This window comes from Pomacea canaliculata, linkage group LG6 (assembly GCF_003073045.1).
Source record: "Pomacea canaliculata isolate SZHN2017 linkage group LG6, ASM307304v1, whole genome shotgun sequence".
Classification (NCBI taxonomy): domain Eukaryota; kingdom Metazoa; phylum Mollusca; class Gastropoda; order Architaenioglossa; family Ampullariidae; genus Pomacea; species Pomacea canaliculata.
Genome location: NC_037595.1, coordinates 11646801 through 11672819, shown reverse-complemented (window position 1 = coordinate 11672819; position 26019 = coordinate 11646801). Strand labels below are relative to the sequence as shown.

General features: G+C 39.7%; 2 protein-coding genes across 6 annotated transcripts in view; both read left to right on the top strand.

Annotated features, from left to right (window-relative positions):
- LOC112565676 overlaps window positions 1-12793 on the top strand; it is a 53857-nt gene extending 41064 nt beyond the window's left edge. For 4 of the 5 annotated variants that reach the window (XM_025241303.1, XM_025241300.1, XM_025241304.1 and 1 more), the window contains 3 exons: window positions 10551-10622; window positions 11796-11891; window positions 12655-12793. In XM_025241303.1, the coding sequence (XP_025097088.1) occupies window positions 10551-10622; window positions 11796-11891; window positions 12655-12696 (210 nt within the window). In that variant the 3' untranslated portion in view covers window positions 12697-12793. The remainder of the gene's footprint in view (window positions 1-10550; window positions 10623-11795; window positions 11892-12654) is intronic. The other variant, XM_025241301.1, reaches the window with a different exon arrangement.
- LOC112565677 (SAM and SH3 domain-containing protein 3-like) lies at window positions 12730-25938 on the top strand. The gene is made up of 8 exons (XM_025241305.1): window positions 12730-13240; window positions 13888-13957; window positions 14313-14416; window positions 14825-15028; window positions 15727-15877; window positions 16292-17770; window positions 19040-19171; window positions 19605-25938. The coding sequence occupies exons 1-6, from the start codon at window positions 12761-12763 to the stop codon at window positions 16741-16743; spliced, it is 1461 nt and encodes a 486-aa protein (XP_025097090.1). The 5' UTR covers window positions 12730-12760; the 3' UTR covers window positions 16744-17770; window positions 19040-19171; window positions 19605-25938.
- The last annotated feature ends 81 nt before the right edge of the window (window positions 25939-26019 follow it).

Here is a 26019-nt window from a genome sequence, read left to right as displayed (position 1 = left end):
CTTTCCCCAATATTTTGATAACGAAAAAAGTGGTTTTCCAGATGTAATGTAAGATATTCAGAAATTTGGAAATGGATAATTTAAAAAAATCAGTTGAAATGTGTATGCTGTGAAAATGTTTATCCAATAATTTTTGTCAGAATCAGCAAAACCATTTTTTAAATTTCCAACTTAATTATTTTCTAGTTTCACATCTGGCTAGTTTATTTGTTTTGATGTGACGGTTGGCGAAAAAGATCGGAGAAATGGAAGCTGGAAGGCGAAAGGTGTCGGAAGATAGAACTAAGTACTTGTCACTTCTCCAACTTGTCTATTTGTTTTCAAGAGTCGGGGACATGCACGTGCTCGGTGAATTGAGGGGAATCGGGGAAGGAGGGGTAGTTTCCCAGCTTCAGGTAGAAAAGAAATGATTTAGCTTTGCCAGCATCACCGGGGTGCTTGTAACGGGGTGGGGAGCATCGCAGCTCGTAGTGGGCCGTTAGGTCTGTGTAGAAGGCAAGCGAGTTCGTTTTGTCTGCTGGTGAACCTCGTTACAGTTGCTTATCTTGTGCTGTCATCGAGAGTGGTTCCCCCCTAAGATGTTTTCTCTGTTGGTTTAACGAGGATTCTGCTGACAGAGGCTGGTAGCAAGCGCGACAAACCTCATTCCAGTTTGTAAGCAATTGTTTCCCTTTCTGTTGCAACATTTGTCAAGCCCTACCCCACATTGCTGGCGTCTGTACCTAGACTTTCGTGTATTGAAACGAGGGTTGAAAACAGCTGCAAACAGGCTGGCCTCGAAGTTTCTGCCTTATTATGTTTTGAGAAAGTAAAATAAAAGAGATTTTTCGGGCAAGGGGGACGGCTTGAGATATGATGGGGGTTGGCTTGAAACTTTACCCATCAACAAAAGTGCATCTAATAATGTGCCATATGAAACATCATTTTGAGAAAAAGCCTCGGAAAATTGAATGACAAGAAATAAATTCGAGGAGATGTCTGTTAGGGATCACGGAGTTCAGTGCTCGACTTTTTTCCTCGCGTTGAAAAGGAAAGAAAAAAAAAAAAGAAGAAATACAGAGTTCGCAATTCTTTCTTTCAGCAGAAAAGAAATGTCAGTGAATCCATTGCTGACAGCTGATTTGTCAACACTAAAGAATGATTTATCCGATAATAATATTTTTGACCCTTCTCTACTCTTTTCCTCAATATAAGGTCGCTAATCAGTTTATACAGGCACGCAGCGTGGTGGTGGTGGTTGTTGTTGGTGGTGGGACCTGGTGTTGGAGGGGGTGAGGGAAGAGTCCGCAGAGATGTATTTTCCGTGTGATAGCTTTCGTGCTGAACAGACCTGTGGCCATCAAGTCATGGGGTGTGATTCAGTCTAAACAAAAACAAATTCTCCTTAGAGTGCGGACCTCACACCAGCCTAATATTTGTCGTCGCAATGCAATGGCGGTGAGTCATCAGGTGGTGCCCCAGTGGTTTCACTCAGCATCGGCATCGCATTGCATTACAGTCTCAATAATTTGAATGTAGCTAAAGCTTCCTGGCAGAGGGGGACAAACTGTCGGATGCGCGCGTTTGATTAAGCGTAAACCAAAGCATCCTGGTGGTAGGAGTCAGTTCTTTGCTGAGCATGACCCGGGGGATTGCCAGTGGTCGCCGAATCTCCCAATGGAGCAACCTCCCCCCATTCTTATAAAGGGCAAAGATTGGAGTGATGTTGGGCCGGAAGAGAGGAGATAAGGTCGAAGTTTCATCTGGATTGTACTTTTCGCTACCAATACCTCAAAATTGCAACCAACATAAATCATGCCTACGTCAGCATTTTTTCACTGGTGAGCAGGTTTTTGCAGACAAGATGGACAGCGACAGGGTTCGTTCTCCTCACGACAGCCACTTCAACTTTTTTTTCTCGTGCACCGAGAGTCAGGAAGTCGGCGAACAGTGCTCGTCAGGCTGTTCATTGAGCCTGTTACCCTTGTTTTCTTCCCTTCCCTCCTCATCCCCCGCAGCCCTCTCCCAATATTCCCGTTGACTGGTCTCGAGCGCCATTACTTGCAGCGATTGACAGGCGGTGGTGGGGTTGGAGGGGTGGTGTTGCTTTAGTTCCCAACCCGAGGAGCGACAGGAGCTGAGGGAGAATGGCGGAAGATGCTGTGAAACGGGCCCAGGAGAATTGAAATTCCAACAGGCTGTATTAGTTCAGACGAACAGCGTCTGGTAGCGAAAAGGCCACGGAGTCTTCTAATTTTTCGATTCTGGCGGAGGAAAATCGACTGCCCTTTCTTGCCTTCCCCACCAACCCACCCCTCGCCTGACCCCCGGCTACTGTCTGGGAGCAATCTGCGCCGCTGACTTTAGACTCTCGGGGAGAGGAGGAGGATTTGTGGGCTGGGGTCGGTCGATAGTAGGTAGACAGCAGTTCAATGGGGAGCAGGGCAAGTGGTATTGTCGCTGAACACCCGTGCACCGTGGAACGGCGATGCCATATTCCAATTCGAGAAAAAGCCGATTAACAAGTGACATGGGGGTACCCTGACGGCGGAAAGAACTCTGACTCGTGTGTGAGAGAGAGAAGAGGGGAATAGCATCCTCCTGAACAAGTTTCATTGTAGAATTATGACCACAAATACGCGCTCACTGTGTTCTCGCTAAGCCTGTAACCGAAAAAGTCTCCTTTCCAAAATTCTCTTTACCATCCTTGATGTTGTATGCTTGGATGAAAAAAGTGAGAGATGTGTGTTTTTCAAACGCATCTCACATTCCGAGAAACTTGAAAAAAAAAAAAAAAAAAACCCCAGTCGTGTCAGTTTGTTAATCAAGTCATCTTTTTTAAGAAGGAAAGAAGAAAGTAAGAAGACCCATTTCCATTTCCATCGTTCAGGATGAAAAAAAAAAAATTCAGTTAAATTAGAAGCTTTCACTGCCTCTGCCAGATGACTTGATGGAGTTAGATGCATCGTTTTTCTGTTTGTCTTTTTACAGTAGTGGTGACGAAGATTGGATTTATTTAGGGAGGAGGAAGAAGGGATAAAATAAAAGGGAAATGTCTAGAGAGCTGGGTGCTGACATTGCAGCACAGGATTGCCCAGAACCGAGTCCTGGGTTCTTTCCCTTGAATCAGTGTTTTACTGAAAATACAGAAACCCATCTTACTGTTCGTTAGAGCCAGAAGTGCAGGTATCACTGGACACCTGTAGCGATGGAAACCTGACACTACTTGAAACTTTAAACCTGAGTGCAGGTAGTCGTTTGACACACCACGCTGGACATGAAGTAATTATTTGATATCCACACCACTGGATAAGCACATGTGCCACTGACTTTCTCATCAGTGTTAGACACAGAAGTACAAATGATTATTTGTCCTTTTCACCGCTGGAAAACTGATTACAGTTTGACACTTGCAGCTCTGTGTCTCAAGGTTGTCTCACAGGATTAGAGTTGGAAATACGACTCTTGTCACTAATGAAGTGCTTGAAGTGAAGACTTAAGAGGGAAACCACTTATTCTCGCTTCATAACTACTCCCCCCACCAGGTCTAACATTCAGAAAGTTTCCTCATCTTCACACCTGCTCCCTTTGTTATACACGTATATATACTACAGCACATCAAAGCTGCGGCTTATGAGGGTATATGTGATCGAAAGAAAAGCTAAATGTCAAAAGTGTAAACTTATCGGTAACTGGAATATGAGACTTTTGGGCTTGTTTGGGCAAAAAAACATAATTAAGTTATTGGATTACTTTAAGACAGAGATATATTTCACCATACGTGTTTCGTAAAATGTTTGTCGCTTTAGTTTTACTGTAAAATCGATGCAGAAGTTTGTCAAAGAAAATGTCAAAGTAAATCTGATATCACCAGTTGGGTTGTCAGACTCTCTGGAATACTATCTTTTCAAAGGTAGTGTATTACAGGCTCAGGCCAGTTTTTCGCCATCCTAATAGGAATTGGTGGTTTCATTTCAAAATTTAAAACGCCGGTCAGAAAGTCGTATAAAATTATTTTCTTACACGCAAAGAATATTGCGTTTGAAATACGTATTGTAAATATTGTAAATGCTTTGTAGTCAGTTCTAAAACATTACTGGGTTTTTAAAAAAGAAAAATTAAAGATAAAGTAAAGAGTGTACGAGTTAATGGTAAGATTTTTGTTGAGAAGCTGATTGTATGCTGATCAGTGTTGTATAAAGCAGTTTCTTATACTGTACTGTTCGATATTATTTGACAGGATCGATCACTCGGTCTGTAATGAATGGCCGAGTTGCAATACACCGGTCAGAACCAACGAAAGCTTTTAGTACACAGGTCATGAATGTATGCCAGCAAGCTCTCAGGTGATTGTCACATTTTATGCTGCGGAGCTTTCGTGTGCTGCATTATTAAAAAAATGTCAGGTGTATGAGTCTAGATGCAACGGCACAACGCTTTTAACTAAGTACAAATTGATTGGCTGGCTGATTCAGAAGTCCAGCGGAAGGTGAGGTATTTTGATGGGGTCGGAGGGAACGCAAGACAACCATTTTCCTGGCGGAAGCTCGTTCTGCGATCCAAATTGGTGAGGTGATCAATAACGGAGGACATGAAGGAAAAAGTGCGTTGAGGGAGGGCAGCATGGAAGGACCGGTAGCCTGAAATTCCAGTGGGAGGCATTACCAGGCAAGTGCCTTCTGTGTATTTTCCGACAGACAAATGTGCTGGCTTCGGGAAGTTACCGTTGCCGGCGTTCTTAAAACGGAGAGGTTAGTCAATGAGAGTGGAGAAGGAAGGAGAGAACAAATCTCTTAAATCGCTTGGATCACGTGGCAGAAGTCCGTCAATCACGGGGCGGGGTAAAGGGGTTGGTTGGGTTGGGATGGCAATTTTCAGCCGCACATGGAGAGAGAGACCGCCCAGGCAGAATGATACTGATCCCTTCTGGAGCCAGCTGTGGATCTTAAAGGATTAGTGGGGTTCGGGTGCAAGTATTTTTCTATTGATTGGGTAAATCTTGGTGCAAGATACTATTTCCCCATTTCCACTATGAACCCGCTTTCGAGGTACCCGCCTACAAACATCCCCATGCACAGAAATAAGTCAGAATCGTGACGTCACGTTTGAAGACATACGCCTAATGAGCTAGCTCTCCCATTGGCTGAAGTCTTCACCGCTTACACTCACTTCCATGTACACTCCTGACGTCTGTGTTGTCGACCTCTTTCTAGCATAGTAGTGTTTTTAGGCGTTTGAAAAGTGTATAATCACACATAATCGGGGAGGAACATATTCGGGAGGGGAAGTATTTTTCGGGAGTATTTTGCATTGAGTTTCACCCAATCATTAAAAATATTTGCACGGCCACTAGTCCTTTAAAATACCGCGTTTGAATCTCGCATGTACACATTATTTAGGAATCACCTACTGGCCAGTGCAGAAGTTATCTTGGAGCTTAATAAGAAGACTGTGTGTGTTTGTGTGTAAAATATATATGCGTGCTAACTCCCAGAGTACTTATTCTTGAGTCAATAAGGCAGACCACCCACAAGACACCCTTCCATTCTTTACCGCCTTATCTCTGCCTCCCCCTCCTCTCACCACTTTCCATCCAGTTATCTGTCGGACCTGTCTCGAAGAGAGTGACATTATAGATATATCAAAGAGCCCTTCTTCAGATGCCGGTTGAAATTATGAATTTTTGAAAGGTTCCAGCTCGTCTGTGTTGCCTGCGTAAAGGTCGTGCATTGGTCTTGAGTGCATTTGACTGATCGAGCAGACAGCGTCTGACCGCTGCTGAACTCTGACCTTTAACCTGCTATAGAGCGTCTGTGCTGTTTCTAATGAAGACCTTACACGACCTCAGTTGTTGTTTTCGTCTCCTTAATTGGGAACTTTACCACCAGAAGATTTGTTTCAGTAATTTAGTACATGGAATTTGAGATCCAATTTAAAAAAAAAACAAAACAACTGAAATGCTGTTCACTTTATCAGGTCCTGAAATGAACTTGCATTTTATAAAGAAACTTTGATATTAAAGAGATGTTCATTTACACGTGTACAATAAGGAACTGAACACACTTTCTATGTATTGGGTAGATGGAGGAAGAATTTTTGTCTGCTTCATATGCTGGCTTCTCCACTCACAGGAATGAGCTTCCAAAGCCAAAGAAAGCTCTGACGGATCTGTCTACCGAGACCAGCTCCTAGCCTCTCGCGAAGTCTGACACGGAGGCATATCTCTAAACTGCTTGTAGACTCATTTTCCGCGTTCACTTCTAGAACGAGGCCAAGGCAGAAATTCGCTTCCGGTTTAACTATCCACACCAAGAAGCCGAGCGGATGATGCAAACTCTCGTGTTGACGGATACACAAAAACTCTAGCTTTATGGCATCTTGTGTTTCTTTTTTCAATACTTTTTTATTTTTATCAGACTTCATCTGAGGGCAATGTATAAAGTTTTTAAACATTGGGAGGATACGAAAGGGTTAATTGCGTGAAAATACTTCCATACCGTGACTGTTTTTAGAATAATGCAAGTGTTGTAGAGTCTGTTGGCACGTGGCGAACGAGTAATAAGGGGAGGAAACAGAAAAAGACGAAAGAGAAAATGATAACTAAACTATAGGCACTTGCTACGGTTTTAGAGGAAAACTATTTCGAAAAACCTACCGGAAGTGACAAGATCGTTAATCTGATAATAGCATAATATTCCAGGGATGGAGTGAAAACACTCTAGTCTAAGAAAATGATCAGTCGTTGATCGGTTTCGGGCAAGTGTGTGAGTGAAGAGAGAGTATATGTGTGTGTTTGCGCGCGCACTGCGTCGAGCATGAATTAAATGTGCATTTTTACTGCACTGCTGATTAAGAGTGGGTAAACAAGCATGTCCCTCCACAAGGTAGCAAGAACGTCCGTTTTCATTTGCGCATGCCCAGTGGGTGACCTACCAAAGTAGACCTAATTCTAGCTCCATGTTGTGAGCATGGTCTGTTGTTATCAACAGGTATTATTGCCATAGAACATACGCCTTCTGAACCGAGCGTTTGTTTGACGGAGGAACTTTCTTTCTGTGTTTGACAAAGAAGGATAACAGCTTGAGGGTCGTGTGCGAACCGTGGCACGTCCCCAGAACACTGTTGACAGCTTCTCTGGGGGTTGCATGGGACGTCTTTAAAATCAGACTTAAACCGCCAGTCTTAAGTACAGGTCAACTTCGCAAAGTTTTTGTCGGAACAGTCATCTTTAAGACCGACGACGTAGGACTCCCTTTTCAAGACCACACACCATTCAACGGTGACAAATGGGAGTTAAGCCAAAAATACCCCATTAATGTAAAGTCTGAATTAAAGCCTCACATGCAAGCAGGCCCAGGTGTCGATTGTCAGGCTGTTGGGCTGCCTGCTTTCTTGCACTTAATGCATTGGTGTTGCACCGTGCTGTGCAGTACATCATCAAGGCATCCTACTTTGTTTTTTATCTTTCTGTACATCCGTGTATGTCGGTACCTGTCTGCTAGTCGCCGCCGCTGCTGCTGACACGGCGTCAAACCCCAGCCCAACCCTGTACCTTCTCAGTTTGCTTGCAAGCCATTGTTTCTTCTAAAAGAAAACATGCGGTCAGTAAGCACACACTGCTTTTATTTTGGCCTTTGGTTTAATGCAATGAGATGCATAGAAAGGAAAAATGCGTTCCATAAGCACACTTTTATTAATTAAAAGAATCCATTGCATTGTGGTTGTCTGGACGAGTGTGTGTGTAAAGTAGAATTTCATTACTGGCTGGGATTTTTTTCTGTTGTCAGCTAATTTCGTTGTTGAAAGCGGGTGTCGGTATTTTCTGCCGCAGCCTGCACATGCATGTTGGGCGCGTGCAGTAACGAAGTGGGGGCAGCATGGCTGGCAGCACAAAAGCCGGAGTTAATTATGCGTGAGAGGGCAACACTAGTCCAGGCCTGGTGTTGGGCCTCCATGTCCGCATTTATCAGCCCTGTTAAAAAAGAAAGAAAAAAAAGCCTGCACGACAGGCTCTCGCAGTCTTCTTTTCTTGTATATTCCGTCGATTCCTCCTCCCTACCTTAGAGAGCGAAAGACTAAAATGCAATCGATCAGTCAGTGGGCCTGAAGTGTCGACACGAGTAACCCATAAAGGACCTTATCAGCTTCACTGGTCTGTGAGTGAGGCTACAAGCTCGAAATGGATGCCAACCATGAGCGCTGTCGTAGTTGTCAGCCCCAAAAGGGACCTTAATTAGCAGGCCACCAAACATTACAACTTGGACCAGTTGCCCTGCGACATTAGTTACTCGTTTGATGAAAATCTGCTTCGGCTAGTCATAGACAGTGGGTAGGTAGGTGTTCATGGATGTGTTGGTTGAATTGTTTTGTTGATCTACGGAGTAGTGAACTAGCAAAATCCATCTGCAGCAGCCAGAAACATATTCTATCCTTTCTTCCTCCATACCCACTACCCTCTCCCTCCTTATCAGACTGTTACTAAATATCAGTGAATGCCATAATGTTGGGCAAGCTGGATTTCAGTATGAGGCAGCTATTCTGGAACTGTAGCTTTGACGAGGGGGGTCTTGACATCTTCATCACCACTTTTGCCAATTCTTTCTTTGATCATTGTAGCAAATGTAGACACAATTTGGCCATAGACTGAACTAGGTGAAGCGTAGCCAAAATTTGGTAAAAGCACAGGGGGAACTTCACCTAGCACAACCAAAACTTGGCAAGCAAAACAAACAACTTTGGCTAAGTTAGGGTTGGTTAATAAAGCATGAAATGATTGCCTGGCAGTGCTGATGGGAATTGCTGAGTGACTGTATAAGAGGAAAAGGGGAACGAGCAGGAGGCAGAAGAAATGGAAGAAAAAAAAATATTAGAGGTTACCACTGTCAACAGTGGGTGGGATGCACTGAATGTGAAAAAAGTTTTGGAGCAAGTGGTTGATTTTCCTGCATTTCTTTACATTCTGGTATTTTCCAGCAAAGGCAAAATAAGCACAAAAGTAACAAAAATGCTTTCTCAAAAGTACATTTTTTAAGAAAGGGGGATGAAGTGACCATGGGAGAGAAACAGGCTAGCTTAGCAATGTTGTACTGACCCTAATGCACGTCTGCAGAGACTATCCGTGGTGGCTGACAGCCATACCCTGCAGCACTCGCCTTCTAGAACTGGCACCATGCAACAGCCATGTCTAAGAGTTTCACTTGCATGCACATGGTGCCCATGCCAGCTCCCCTCCCTCCTTTATTGATTTTCCCCATCTTTCCCTTGTTCCTCTGTTACCAACCCCCACCCATCCCGTCCCTCTTGCTGGTGCTGACATCCGTTCTTGTGCTTTTTGAAAACAAGTCTTCACCCTCCCGCAGTTCACCCATCTACCATGGACTGCAGGCCAGTCTGTAGGATAGGGGTGAGCTGCATGGGTGAATAGTCCCTCCAGTGATGCTTTTGCATTTGGGAACCGATTACAGTGAGAAAGAATTAAAGTCTATTGCAGATAGAATTGGAAACAGCTAATCACATTGACCAGGCATATGCAATAAGTTTCTTTTTTCTGTCAGAACTAATTGTGGTAGTGAAATATTGCATACTAATTTTTTAAAATTCTTGCTTTATGTCAAACAGGTATACTAAAGACAGAGTGGGAGAGAAAGAATGTAATCAATAACAAAAGTATGGTTAAAGCCTCATTTTCAGAAAGAGTGCTTTTTGAGATGGATAACATTAAATGTGTGCCTAAATGCACTTTTAGAATAAAAGTTTATTCACTGAGATGAATATCCAGCCATCCCAGTGTGTTTTAACATTAGCATTTCCATCAACTGTTTTTTGCCTGTTAAAATGAAGGTGTGCAGCCTTGCATTTAGCCACAGATGTTTTAAAAAGTATGGGCATTCTTTTAGAGTAATTAGTAATAGATTACTTCCCAATCTGTTTAGCTTTCATGGTTTTTTGCTTTTTTTTTGCATTTTGAGCTCATTCTTTCAAGTCTACGCATAGCCTTGATAGAGGAAAGAAAAGTATGTTCATAAAACTGTAAGGCTCACTAAGCATTCGATGTTTATATTCATTAAATAGCATTGCTCAGTTTTTTTCTATAGTGTTCAGATTTTGTTACCATTCATCTATATCAAAATTTTATGTACATACACATTCATAGACAGTTGTTATTTTTAATCTTCCCATTGCTTTCATACTGTTTCAATTGTAATTTGTCCTATCCTTCTCACCTCATTCGTACAAAGGGATTCATATGTGATGCTTATATCATTTTTATATTGTAGAGAGCTTCTGGTTTGTTTAAGACAAAAAACTTTATGAACTATGACTGTTTGACATTATATATGTATATACACTGGTGAAATTTGTGATGATAATACTGATAAATGATTTCAGCAATCATAATTCAAAAAGTATGTTTGCATTCTGTTTGGGTAGATGGCATGCAGGGTGCCAAAGAATTAGAAATGCAAAATCAGCAAATCCTTCTGCTCTTCAAGGAAGGCAGAAGGCTGATGATATTCGTATTAATGTACATAAAATTGTTTCTTATAGGAGATTTTATTTTTCTGTGACAGGTAAAGCAGTTTGAGGAAGAGCAGCGAAGACGAAATGCCGGACATGATGATGAAGGAAAAGAAAATAATGCAGTAAGCTTTTTATCCTTATCCCCTAATTAAAATCTTTTCCTCTTACTATGACAATCTGAAATGGAGAATGTTTTAACTTCCAGACAAACATTATTTTGAAAAGTTCTATCCACTTCACAGCAGGAAGCTTGTTATAATCATTGAGAAAGAAAGAATTGAAAAAATGTTTAGATTGCATCTTTTTCTTTTGAATCTTTATTCCATCTTGTGTTTTTTAGGGGGCTATTTTTGTAAACAGTCAGAATGCTTTATTGATATACAGTCTTTAAAGGACAACACAAGGGCCAAAATTGCTGGAAATAGAGCATAATGTATCACAAAAGTATATTCTGGAAATCAAGACAATGGCAAGAAATATCAGTGGATTAACTTTGTTCAGAGATCGTTATGTACAGATCTCTCCATTGAGAGATATTGAGATAGTGAAAATATATCCATACATACACCAAAGCATCAAGACTGAAGGTACTGTGAGTTCAGAATGGACAAACTAGGAGAAATTTGCCTTCTGACTCTGAAATGCTCAAGTTATTAATTCTGACCCATAGATGCTATTCATGTATTACTCAGCTTTAAGCACTTATATTTAATAGTTGATCTTTTTCTGTTATTGTTTCATACGTGTGAAACTTATCTCGCACTATAAATCTCTGTGGATGATCAACTTTTGCATGTGTCTTTCAGCATCCATGGGCTCTTAGTGAGAAATCTAATAATTTCTTTTGCATTCTTGCAAATCACTGCAATTACCAGAAAAATCCTGCCATTCAATCTAGTTTTTATTACTTCCCATTCTTTTTTTTTTTTTTTTTTGATGATGGCTCATTTTCTTCCTAGTTTCAGGCATGATTTTTTTCTAACTAGATTTTCCCATGTTGTATTCTACCTAATTCCTACCTGAAGTAGCCAGGGGCTCTTTGGTAAACTCATTTGAAACACTCTGTGGGTCTTGGATCACAATGTAGGAGGTTTCAGCAAATTCAGTTAGTTGGTAGAGTGGAGGCATTCATTGACTGTTGTGAGGCATTCGCCAATATATTAAAAATAAGCTAATCAGAGGGATGTTTTAACAGATGTGGTTCAGAACTTAATGCGTTGTCCTCAGCTGAAAGCTGACCCCCCAAAAAAGTGTTGGAAATGAAAGAAAAATCTGAGAGAAAGACATACTTGCAGGGTGCTGCAGGTGCTGCTGGTTCCAAAAAGGGATCACTTGGCAAAAGAAGAAAGGCTCATCAAAGACAAGCAAGTCTCAGACAAATGTGCACACAGGTAAGCTGTATTTTTAAAAGTCTATCACAATGCTTATGCTTTCACTGGCAAAAAAAGTTCATGAAGATTTGTTAACAACAGTTTTCATTTCGTTCTATTTTACATAAAAATTTCAGTAACTTAAATTTTCTTTTTCTTTTTAAGTCAATAAAATTTTTGAAGTGTCTCACTTTGTCTTCATCACAAATAATTATCATGCTTTTAGTGTTTACAGACCCTGTTTTGAAATTCTCTTTCTTTTTAACAGACATTATTTATCTCTACTTTCAGCTTAATTATCACTCAAGATGTACTTCTTTTTTGATCATTTTCATTAACTCTTGTCAGTTGATTAATTGTTCCTTATTTGACTAGGTGTCTCAGAAATGCTGCTTTTATTGAAATTTTTGTTGCTATTATCAGTGCTGCAGAGCAATCCATTGTCTCACAGCATTGACTGCTGGTCATAAATGTTACGAGTAGCAGGTCTTTTAAGCAATAGGCTTCCATTGTGCAGGAAAACTTTGTTATGGCTATTCACAGCTGGTTTTAAAAAAGGTGTATAGAAGTGAAACAAGTTGTTGGACTTTATGAGTGAAATTGTTACAGTTTCTGTGGGACTGGTAGGTGCTAGAGCAACAGCAAGACTGTTAAACAAACGGAAAAGATACTTTTGTTTTTCACTGATATATATTAGCAGTCTGTTTTTTTGGAACATACGTTTGTAAAGAATTTGTTGTGAACTCATCCTCTCCAATATATGTGTATATTTTTTAATTTGTAGCAGGTTCGGAGGTACCTCGATGTAACATCTGCCACACAGTGATGTCCACTACTGATTATGAACAGCCTTTAAATCAGGTTCCATGTGACCACCAGATGGCATCAGGATGCTATCGTCAGCGCCGGGTCCACAGTGTCAGCCAGATAGAATGCACCCAAAACACCAGCTCTCCACATTTTTCGAGGGCTCTGTCCTGTTCACCTACTTGCACATCCCACTGCAGGCCTCACCATTTGCAGCAGCCAACTATCAATTTCAGATTCCACCCTCAGCACCATCTCGGGACCAACCCCATAAGATGACCACCTTTGGACACGTGGAAACTCTTAAGGAGAGACTGACTGGGAAGTCTTCCTCCTCACACCAACCCAAGACATCATCACAGACATCGCTGCTGTCCTCCAGTTCTGAGCAGTCAATGGACTGCAATCTGCAGCTCCTGCCCATAAAGTCTGATGTCTTGACAACTATAAATCAAGATGGCAGTGGTGATGGAGCTGGAAGCAGTTCCAATATGTCTCTTGGCTCAGATTATTCAGCGACACCAGGTTCCAAGACTGAAGAAAAACCTGGGAAGACAGGCAAGGTAAACATAAGTCAAGACCCTTAGCAGAAATTAAGTCATTTCACTTTCATGTTCAGCAATATTTTTGTCATGATTCCTGTCGCCTATAGTCACTATAGTTACAATACTAATTTCACTAGTTGCCAAGAAATGTCAGTAGATTTTATGCACCATGACCTATGGAGATGTGCATGAGAACATGGCGATACACATTTAGTCTTGATCTCAATACAGACTCATTGATAAAACTTTTATGATACAATGAAAATTTCAGGAAAATATCTGCACTTTTTGTAGTGCTGCATTTGTCAGATGTTTATCAAATATTAACATTGCTTACAATAGTGGTAATGTTGTTAGCAGCTGTGAATAAAAGTCTTTATGAATCAAAAAAGTCATGATATTCATCCAGATCAAAGTTATCCATCTTAGAATAAGAAAAGTATCTGTTTTCAAAACATATCTTATTGTATTATTATACATGATAGATCAAAAATTGTAGTTGGTGATTTGATTGTCAGGGGACCTCCATGGCCAAGTAAGAATAAGGCATGGATACAGATTATGATTATCATGTCATGTTATCCACAAAGACTGCATCACATCATATTACATATACTATTGTATATTAAAGCACTAAATAGATTTTATTCTGGCTTTGTATTTAGTCTGAGTTCCGAACGGGAGCACCAAGACCTCCACTGCTGCGCCAAACATCTGCTAGTGCTGTTACTTCAGGTACTTATTGTCCATGATAAGTGATGGGTTTATGATGACATTATCTCCAGATGGTGCAGCAAAATATCATTTTGTAAACCTTTGATAGCAAGAATGCAGATCTACAGTAATTTTAGGTCATGACAATGAAACAGTTTAGAGATTGGCACCAGTCAACTTACTGTTAGCCAAAACATAGGTTATCCACTTTATCTAGAAGAACAATTTTATCCCGTTAATAATAATAATAAAGCACCTTTCTACAGCACCAGCATTCATAAACTTTGCGATTTAGTGGGTGGGGTGTGTAGTTGAGTAATTCGCATTATTCGTTTGAGATGTTAACACTTACATTGTGTGAATTTATTTTCCCTAGCTTTGTATAACTCAGCAGCACATGCTGGAGCCTTCATTGGGCTTGCTCGTGCTAAAATAGATTTCACACCACCAGAGGGCGACACAGACTCTCTAGTATACAAGGCAAGAACTTGAAATTCTGATTTTTTTTCATGCCATTTGAGAGAAAGTTTGGAAGCAAATATTTTACACAAAAATATTTCTAACCATTTCAGATCAAGATGAAGTGCTGTTCATCTGTTGAACTGCTGGTCTGGCATATATTCTAAACTAGTGAACTATAATGTATATTATCTGAATTGCTACTCATATTCATTTGAGTATCTCGTTACCATATAAAAAAAAATGACCGTGGACTGGATTTTTTGTGTTTAGCACTGTAACTCATTTGAAAGATATGGATTTTCAAAGATTGTATTGACTGTTACAAGATACACCAGTCTTGCAGTTTTTAATGTGATTGTGAGAATAGTGTATTTGAAGTTGCTGTAGCATTAACAGTCTTGTCATGTTTTTATACGTTGATCATAGAAAGGGGACATAATCCACATAATGGCAACGACACCAGGAGGTCATGGCCGAGGAGCAATGCGAGGCAATGTTGGAGGATTTCTGCTGACCAATGTAGAACTGCTGGGCATGCCGCAGTATAAGCCTCACCTGGGACGCAGAAAAAATACCTGTAAACCAAAACCTCGCTCAGTGGAAGAATTAATGACGCGCATTGGACTAGAGGTAACTGGCTGCTGTTCTAATTTTCTTGTTTTATGTAGCAGTCATTGTATGCCTTGAACTCTTTTTTTTCTGTTTACAAAGATAGCCTGTTTTGATATGTAGGTTACATTTAACTTCATTGGTTGGTTGCACAATGGCTCAAGTTTCACATTGAAAGAATTAAGTGGCTCCGACATACCTCTCTAAATATGACACCTGCTTACAGGGCTGACTGTTGGTGGTTTTCTCCAAGTACTCTGGTTCCGTTCACCCTGTGTGTGTATATGTGTGAGAGAGACTGAGTATTTATGATAATAGATGACTTTGTAAGATGCATTCGATGTCTACTAATAAGTGAGTGCTGTTCAACTTTATAAATTATATGTAAGTGCTTTGAGTCTCCTTTTGTGGGTGGGATAAGGTGCGCTATAAGCAAACCATTATTATTATTATAATATGATCAGTTACAGATTTAGGCTTTTCAGGTAAATGTATTGCTCACTGATCATGTCTAATTATTTCTCAAATCAACAATTTATGCAAGTCAGCATTGCATTATACCTGTTAGCATGTGAGCATTGATTTTTATGACCTTGTGCCCTTGCATTGAATTTATTTTTTAACTTTCAGACACATCGGAACTTTGATAGGTCATGTTTTTTGATTTGATAATGAAGTTTTCCAAGTTAATTTGATTTAAACAATTTTTTTCACCACAGCACCTGGCCAAGGTGTTCATTGACAATGGGTTTGACACTCTTGAGATCTTCTCAGAAATAGACGAAGGAGATTTAACGACCTTAGGTGTTACACAGCCAGAACAACGAGCCAAGCTTCTGACAGCTGCAGAACTTTTGCTGGACTCTGATTGTGAGTGCTTTCCACTAGACTAACCTCTTCAATGAGCCTTTGCTATTTTTTACTCTTTTTTTACTTACATCCGTTTTTCTGGTTTTCTTTTCTTGTGTCATCCTTGTGTTCATTTTCATTGTTAGTTGTTATGTTCTTCTGCCATAAAGGGGAGATTTGAATGTATATCTAAATATGTGGTCAAAAAATGTCTCATCAAATATACAAACACCATTGATAGTTTTGTTGAGTTTTATTGTTGGTAGAAGATATTAGTATTAGTGGAGAAATGCAGAATCAAAGAGCCACACATGTTTTTATGCTGGTACTCTGAAATAAAGTAAATAACTTTGGAGGTAATAGCTTTTTTTCACTTTTTAACTTGTGATCTAAACAATGTTTAGGAAGTAATGGTGCAAACAACCTTATGTGCAGCTGCAGACACATCTGATGGTCAAGGACAGAGTGGTGAGCGATCTGGCTCAAGGAATGCTAACTCGGACTCACCTTCAAGTCTTTCTCCAACTGCTGGTCCCCCTGGAGAGAGCCCTTCTGCAAAGACAGTCAGTGCAAGTCGGGATTCAGGTTGCTATGCTAGCAGTGAGCAGCTCAAAAAAATGCCTGCGGGCCATCATGGGGGAGTGTCTCCTGGCACCTCAGCAGTAGTGGGACCTACCAGATTAAACTCCAGGGGTGCTAATGGAGAAACAAAGTGTTTGTGTGTACATTGTGGAAAGCCCAAGCTGCAAGGTCAGGTCAGTGCTACTGGAAGGGGGGTTGTTTCAGGTGGGGATGGAGAGAAGAGTGACAGGGAACTGAGCGCAGAAGACCAGGAGGTGTTTTCAATCACGGCTGGGTCACAGCCACAGGCACTGCAGTTCCCGTGACTTTGTCCATGGCCCAGAGTGGTGTTGGGAGTGGCTGCAATGTATGCACCCAGTCACAGCTGCATTCTCACTCACGGTGCGAGAGCAAGTCGTCCAAGCAGTCCCTGAGCTCAGCATGCACCCAGCTGACATCTTTGAGTCCCGAGGAGGAAGTAGGGCTTTATGACAGCCGGCATGATCACTCTCTGGTTGGTGAAGGTGGCCACTGGAGTTCTGGCTGTGTTCAATGTGTCCAGGAAGCAGCCCTTCTGACATCGCAGATGGCAGGTATGGAGTCATCAGGCAGAATTTCTCAGCAACGAGGGCTTTATGGACAAGGTTACCGCTCACATTTACACTACGGTGCCTATGACAGCTACACTCATCAACACTTGTACCCTGAAGGGCAGGTGGCTTATCTTGGCTCAGGTGGGGTGACAGGAGTGGGAGCTCGTAGTGGACAGAGGACACCCAGCTCAATGCACTACACCACCCCTGTTACACATTACAACACCTCCACCATGCCTTATAGCTCCGCCTCACACTACGGTTCATCGGCCTCAGATTACGGTGCTTCAGCCGCCCACTATGGAGGTCAGAGACCTCCTTATCCCTCTCACAGTCACCACTATGGCGTGCACCCACATGGATCTCCCTACAGCTCGCAGGGCACACAGTTCCACCCTTCACAATACTATGGTTCGCATTCTGCAGCGTATGGTTCACAGGGACAGTATTCCCCTTCCCAGGCTTTGCTATATGGTTCATCAGTGAGCCACCCGGGAGCCCAAAGGCACCATTCTCCACTCACTCTTTCCTTGTCAGCCTCCTCTGCCAGTCTTCAGTTGGGCTGAAGCTGAACCGATCTGTGTCACATGAAGGAACCAGCTCTTACCCAGCATGTGCCAACCCCAGAGGCCCGGATTATGCTGCAGGAAGCTCACAAAAGCCACCTTCTCGCAGTCCGACTCGCTCCCTTATTCCTCTTGTCACAACCAAGCTTGGGGCAGAAGGCATTATTCTTACTGATGAACCTTACTCCACACCTGTGAGTAATTATTTACGTTTATTATTTCTCTTCATGTAAACTTTAGTGTGGATTATTTTTTCCTCCTATTTAAGAAAAAAATTCATTTTTTGAGTTGATTATTCCAGTTAATCTTTATGATTGTTTTACTGTAATCTTTTGTTTTTTGTAAAGAATAAAGTAAAGAATAGAAACAAAATAGCAAAGGAATTTTGAAGATAATTTTAGTTAAAACATAAATTTTAACAGAATTCACTGAAGTTTTTTAGTTTCTGTTATCACTGAGGATTTTGTTTTCGTTTTGCATTGTTCTTTTCCCTCAATATTGTTTTAAAACCTGATGACTGCTGGCTTTAGAGAAAGATATGTAATGAGTGAAAAATATTTAAGACAGTACCATCTCCAACTTCACACCCCACTTTAAGTGTAACACAGTTACAAATTATTTTGATCGATTGATTTTTTTTTTGTCAGACCTGTTTTATGGCCAATCACTCATAGCACAGTCGCAGAAGAGGTCTCCTAATGATATAAAATTTATGAAGTCATTGGCACTTGTCATAGCTATTCTTTTGCACATGGACCCAACTGGGAAACCCAGAACCACATCCGATGGCATGGTGTAGTTGCGTCCCTATGTTCCACGGGGGAGGAATAATAAGAATAATAAAGAATCATGTATATATTGGAGTATATGTGGTCTGTGCTTAAGTCAAGTGCAAGTCACAGTATCTGAACAAGGATATTAAAAAAAAAATAGATAAAAATATAAACATCCTAAGTGATTGACATTAAATAAATTAGAGCAATTTTTTTGAGTATATCTCAACTTTACTGCTAAAATACAGAATAAAATACATGTATATCGAACTACAGACGTGTATAGGTGGATTGTTGTCTGCCGAGATCAACATCAGTCTCTTGTGAAGTTCTCTGCTGTTAGTCTCAGCAAGCCTAAACAATGAATGTGACTAAACCAGAAACTTGGTATACACCTGCCTCATTTTAATAGTTAATCTGAAATGTGACTAAACTGGAAGCTTTGTACACACCTGCCTCGTTTTAGTAATGAACTGGGAAAAAATCGTCTGCCAGCAGACCAGTAATACAAGATCGTGATTGAACTAATGAAGGCTGGTCCAAGGGAAGTAAGTTATAAAGAGATCAAATTGCTTCCCCTTAGCAATGACAGCCACAGGAGGTATAAATATGATTTGACTTGGCAGGCTTTGATAAATTTCAGTTGCATTATGCCTTATTGTTGATGGATTGATGTTAACATTTGTTCAGAGTGGAGAGTGTGGGATCCCTCCGCTGCTGGTGCAGCGTTATGCAGAAGAGCTACGGTTAGATGTCCTGAGTGTGGCTCTTGTCTTGGAGCAAGTCCGCACTTTGCAGCTTCATGCCCTTCAGCGACCATCTGTGAGTGCCAGCCATTTTTTCTTCTTTTCATGAGTAGAATGTTATTGAAAAAAACTATTTTGCCATTTTGTTTTCAGCATCAAGAGAATAGGCTAATTTCATAATAATATTTGGGAAACATATTTTCAAAGAATGTAAGATTAATAATTGCATTTATATGTAATTTGTTTTCTTTTTAAGTCAAATACAGCTAAACCTCATTAAGACCTTCTGTATTGCTATATATTTAATAATAATAATAAATAGCACATTTGTATAGTGCCATTTTCCAGCATCAGCCAGACTCAAGGTGCTTTACATATTTACTATACAAACATCATTACTACTTCCCCAATTCATCTTACAACCAACAGTTTGTACTCTATGACAGCCTTTTGTTTATGAAGTTAATGAATTTTTTCGCTGAATTTTATGTGGTCACATATCTCTTCAGATTCCTAATGAGCGACTAGCAGAGTCTTGCAGTCAAGCTTGCAACCTTCAGATCTCCTCTTTGGCAGAGTTTTTTATTTCCATTGGCCTGCCAATGTACATCCCCCGAGTTCTGGCTGGAGGAATCAGCACTATACAGCTGTTGCTAACAACATCGGAAGCAGACATTCCTCGGCTGACTGGTGCAGATTCCTACCATGTGAAACGCATCAGTCATGCCATCCAGTGGGTGAGGATCAAGCTGAGCTCCCCAACACGAAGTGTCACAGCCCCTTCAAGCACAACAAGTGCTAGCAGTGCTGCTGTTGTTTCTTCAGGCACTCCAGCCAAACAGAGCAGTGCAACAGTGAAAGACAAAGTGTGAAAGAAGAAAACAGTTCTTGCTGACACGGAGCAAGCCCATTTTAAGGAATTAAGAGCTGATTCAGGAATCTGGGCTGTGACAAGAGTGGTTTACATGTACTTGTGCACCCTAGTCAAATCAAACTGAGAGCAATCTAACCAAGTTTCAAAAGGAACTCCTAGTCATTATGATTGAGTCATTAGAGATGGAGCTGGAATGTATTATTTTCTTTGTTAACTTTTTATGTGGCTATTAAACCATATTTTAAAAAAAATAATGTGTTGAGGATGTTTAAGAAATTTTGTTGTTGATACATCTGTAGTGACAGAAAGGTTTTTTTTTTATTTTTTGTGAGTACATTTTGTAGAAAATTGTACTGCTTGACAAAAATTGTATGGAACTTTTCACAGCAGGGGCAAAAGTACCTTTATGAGGACTTCATGGAAAAGTGCACTGTTATGCTGCTTGTTTGATATAAGTTCCTTGCATGGCTTAAGGAAGTGTGTTTACAAATTTGTTAGCAATTACCAGATTAACTGACAAGAAAAACTTCCAGAATTTGTGAACTGCTGATCAAAACATGCTGGTCTTTGACAGAGGGCAAACGTTTTGTTGGGTGTTACATTGTCGGAATGCATCATCTCGGGGACAATCAGATTTGCATGTGGGAGGTCTGAGTCTTGATGATGGATGTTTTGATATTATTCAAGTCTCCATGGACTGCTATTTAGAGCAAATACTTTTACTTGGACAGGTTATTTTGGTTTTTTAAAACCTTTTAACTAAGCCACCTATTTGAATGAACAGAAAGATATTTGGGATGAGGGAACTCTGGTATTGGTGTGGAAGTTTAGTAAAATAAAATAAGAACTTCTAATCAGGAACTTCTGGCCTGATACAAGCCACATGGTAGGCTTAGGGCAATTTTTGTTAACAGATGTGAATTAATTTGTACAGCCGGTGGCTTATAGCATATTTGGAGGAATGCTTATATGAAGGATCCAAAGCAGTTGGAGAAGTTATATTTTCCTTGGGGTGGCTGGCCACCTGTTTAATAAACAAGTAATCATGCCTGCTGTGATTTTATCAATCAGACATAGGAAGAAACAATAGCGTTTTGCATTAATCAAATATCTTCTGCTTCCTGTTTGTTGGCATCTGATGTCTGCCATCTTAAGAGTTTGGTCTAGGTTTTGGGGGTGAGGGGATTCATGCTGCTTCTTGTTTAGAAGGCTTGTGAATTATCATCTGATGGTAAGAAATGGTTTCATTGTCATCATATTTGGCAAATCATTGCAGTTTACAATGCATCTGTGCTAAATGATATTAAAGAAGATCAGTCCAACACAGTACTTTTATGAAGTAAATCTGTCATATTTGTGCTTGTGAAAGCTTAAACCACAGTCTTTCTACATCGTTTCAATTATCTGCATTTTGTTAAACATCATCAACGCTTTCAAAGAAAGACTTGCCAATATCAGCTTCTGTCTTAGTGGTTGTCTTAGTCCGTCTTTGAGTGCTAAGCCCCAACAGTGCCCTGAAGGATTTTCAAAGCTCATTGTATTTCGTTTTGAACACTTGCATACCACATTTTACATTCCATTCTATCCTGGTATGTCACATTCATCTTGCTTCATCTACCTCCTGCTCCACAACATTCAATCTTTTATCTCAGAGGACTGTATGGACTGAGTAATACTATACATGGCACGTCAAGTGTGGAGAGTAAAATCTGTGTAGATGAGGTGTTTGAAACATTTGCATGAAAACCTATTATAATCTGCCATCTTAGTGTGTTTAGTTGATGTTCTTTTCATCCTCTACCCAACTGAATTTTGGACAGTATTGTATCTGGATTTTTCTAGTGTATAGCAGTTTGATGTTTTCTTAAAATAGCACGACACTGATTTGACTTTTTTTGTAAGCTGCTTATTCTGTTGCACCAAATTCAGCATAATTACTGACATTACACCTTAAACGGTATATGCCCATAAGTTTGCATGTGATAACATCCCCGACCTCAACTCACCCACTCATACCACACATTTATTTGGAATGGAGAGAGGAAAGAGAACATTTTAGCTCTCTTTTTCAGGGAAACACAAATGTAGCATAATGAATAAGACCTAGGTAACAGATGCTACATGTATGTGTGCATATATTAGCAGACTTTGTCACAATGTTTATGTGTCATACAAATTACATGAGTTCTGATGGTGGTCTGGTGGTAGTGCTTCTCACCAGTGAGATGACTGTTTGGTGTTCTGGGTTCAGATCTCATCTGAAGTACAGTCCTTATCCACTAATGGTCAGCTTCTTTGCTTTGATGTAATCCAGAAGAGGCTCCTGGTGTCCTATGAGTGAGATGATTGCATTCTGAACAGGTATTAAGTCTTAGTTTCATCAGAATAAAAACTCATTACGATTTCACACATTGTTACTCATTTTGGGGGGATATCTTCCATGAATCATGTTCTTTTGTAGGTGTGTACGTGTGCATGCATGCAAAAAGGGATGAGGGATGTTAGAAATGATTCCTCATCAATTTATTCCTTGACATAAATTTTAAAAACCTTATTTTTAAGGTCAACATTTCATATGCACAACTTCCTGAAAAACAAAGTTTATTTCATGTTAAAATTGGAAATCCATGTTGGCATAATTATTATTTCAGTTTTGGAAAATTTAATGTGTTGTTTGCTATATGATCAAGTGTGAATTGTGTTCCAGTTCTAGGAATCTGTGATTCTGAGTTAATAAGAGTGAATTACACAGCTCTTTCAGATACTTTTAAAAGAGCTTGATAAATGGATGTCAAAGTAACTACATGGCCACATTTCTGTTTGCTTTTAATGTAACTGGTGTCTGCGGTAGAAAGGAAAACTTTTAGATCCTGCAAACTTAAAACATTTTGCCTTTTCCTTCATTCCAAATTATTCACTCAATACCACAAGTACTGTACTTCATAGATTTATTAAACCAGATGTGGACAGTGCTAATAAATTGAAGAATCTCTTTAAATGTCCTTTTTTCCCAAGATTTACTGGTTGGATATGATAACTTGGATTTCAGTGTGTTCTGTTTGATGGCTGTGTACTTGCATTAAAAAAATGTCATTTGTAGTTGAGAGATTTCTTGCGAGGCATGAGATTGTTATCAAGTTAGTAGATTTGATAAAGTTCACCAAGTTAGAGAATTGAACTCAGAGAATACAGGCATGAAATCATTTCTCAAGTTAGTTTGGAATATGGTGCCAAGAGAAACTGCATTCACTTGTGAAATTACAGTCATAGTCACAAACAATGAATTTGTTCAACATTCACCTTTTAAAATGTGTGAAACTGTGTGTGAATTTATAAAAATCACCGTTTATGTAAAAAGTTTGTGTGGATCACTTGTGTCAAGGTAGATGTGAAATCAAGATATTTTACTTTTGCTCAGGTGGTTTCCATAATATTTTCATAAATACTTGAACAGTTAATGAGGCTAGCTCAAGGTTGAGGTGGCTGAATCTGTACTTTAGAGTTTTAGAGTTTGTAACAAAATATGCTTCGTTAGTCTGATGTAAGATTTTGCTACAGGAGCTTTGCACTGTTGTTTTCTGGCGACCTTTTGTAGGGTATTTGAAGATGATTTTGTTCTGTGAGGGCAGTAAAAATCTGCAAATTTTGTTACAGTTTACGTGACCAGATCTTGCATGCACATACACACAGATTGTTTCGATAGACGGAGCTTTAATATAATAAAAAGTCTTCACTTTTTGCTGAAGACTTAAGAAGATCTTACTCATTTGCTGTTGTACAGGAACAGTATTTTGATTATTTTGTGCTGTTTTCCTGTTACTAGTTTGTGAGATCAAGTGTGTGTTGGTATTTGTGTGTGTGTGTGCACACATTGAAAAGTGAATGTGTCCTTTCATGGATGTTTTGCCATATTTTAGTATTTATGCATATTTAGTTTTGGTATCCAGAAATAGACTAAGGCAAATTAATAACGTTTAGAATATGCTGCTGTGCAGAAGTGATAGTGTAGCAGACACAAGTTGCTTCGTCTTGTAAACAAATTCCTCAAAATCTGTCTAGTCATTTTTTGTCATAAATGTTTAAGAAAAAAACCCCTCTGTTATTAATTTTTATTGAACTGAATGTCCACATAATATATTACATGGATTGGTAGCTTACGGTGTATATGGAATGGAAGTTGTACCAGAGTGAAATGCAATGTCAGTGTTTTCAAAAACTGCACCAAGGGACCATTAGATTTGTATTGCAAACCATATGAATGTTGGAACTGTATGTGCTCCTAATGTTCTCCGCATCAGCATGTCATATGGCACATTTTGTATGATATTATTGTTTAATAATGTTGAAAACTAAAGGTGGTTAAAAAAAAATATTTCTTTTTAATTTTTGGTATATTGTATATTTGGTATACTAGAAGTTGGGTTTTAAGTTTCTAATTTGTCCTTTAAGTTGACTTAAGCATGATGAATTTAGAGTTATGACATGCATGCACATAAATCAGAACCACTGAACGTGTTACAGTTATCATATCTGCACCTCATTCTGTCTGATACTTTTTAATATGTGATGTATTAATACATATTCACACTGTTTCCCACTCGCAGTTGGATATTTTGTTTTTGCATGCAGATAAATAGTTAGGAGCATTTTAGGCTTTAAATGCCTGAGGATGAGAACAGCACATTGAAAAGCATGGTTAAACCTACAACATGAAATACAGAAAAGATTTCTTTGGGTTATTCTGTCACATTTTTTTTTAAGGCTTGCTTTCAACGTGATGTGTCCTTGCAAGCTGTTCACAAAATGGCAGTTAAATTTTCATTGTTGCTCTTGAGTTTTGCAATTTGATCATCTCGATTGCTTCCTTTCACATTTGTATTTTGTTTTGAATTAAGTCTTTTTTTTGTAGCAAGTTCTTTTTATTGCTTTTATTTCCTATTTTACCTGTTGGTCAAATGTATAGTAACTTCTCATACCTATTACCTCTGTTCCTTAATTGTTCAATGATTTCCTCACTTACCTTTGACTGGGCAGGTTTTGTATTGACTGTAAATCTTGGTTATTTGTTTCTGACTTACCACTGTATATTTTTTAATAACTTCTTTCCCAGATTCCTCCAAAAATGTGTTATGATGTGTTCATACAAGCACAATACTCTATGGCTGTATTTTTAGCTCATGAGGGAGGGAAGAAGAGGCAGGCAGAAGTGGGTCCAAGGGTAGAGAACTGAGAAATATGGCATATGTTAGCAGCAATCCTTTCAGTCACATAAGATGAGATGATAAAAGACAATAACCTAGGAACTCTGGATTTTCTTTCTCATCAGGGTGATCTGCCACAAGCTCATTTTCTTGAGTTTAAAAGTGGTACATGCTGAATTGCCATTAGCATTTCACTAATGAAGCATAGTGCAAGGGTGCGAAATATTAAATACAATGAATCATGGTACATTCTAACACAGATGTTCCCATGTTTTAGGGTTGTTAGGAGGATCATCTTTCCTTATTGACTTTCTCAAAAAGAATCTGCATTTCTGTCAAGACCTTTGGTAGGTTTTGCCTTTCCTGCCTCCTGCTCAGCAAACCATACAGCCAAATACTCAGTGCATTCTTGTGAACACTGAACACAGATGCATCCATTTTATGAGAAAGGCAAACAATATTCTTTGTAACTATTCGTTTCCAGGTGTATAAAGTTGTTTTGTTGAAGTGCACTAGTAACAAACGGGCGAAGAATTCTGTTATAATCTCAATCAATTATTCTGTGCATTTTAACCTGTGCAATATTGCAAACCTCTTCAGTTGATTTGTTTTCTTTGGTTCCTTCAAATGCAAGGTAAAAGCCTGCAGTTTTTATGTAAATTTTTCAGTCAGCACATTGTTTGCTTGGTTTATAAGCATGTGGTGTTGATGTGCCAATACCATTGTACTTGTTCATCACATTTTCAAATAAACATCAACAATAAAATTTATTCTGCTTTTGTTTATCCTGAGTACAAGGAGCTGCAGTGTTAGAATGAGGAATAAATCACGTGTCTGAATTTTCGTCCA

Coding starts and splice junctions, on each gene's coding strand:
- LOC112565677 (XM_025241305.1), top strand. CDS start 12,761: ATGCTATCGTCAGCGCCGGGTCCACAGTGTCAGCCAGATAGAATGCAC. Junction 13,241..13,887: donor AACCTGGGAAGACAGGCAAG/GTAAACATAAGT, acceptor CTTTGTATTTAG/TCTGAGTTCCGAACGGGAGC. Junction 14,417..14,824: donor CAGACTCTCTAGTATACAAG/GCAAGAACTTGA, acceptor CGTTGATCATAG/AAAGGGGACATAATCCACAT.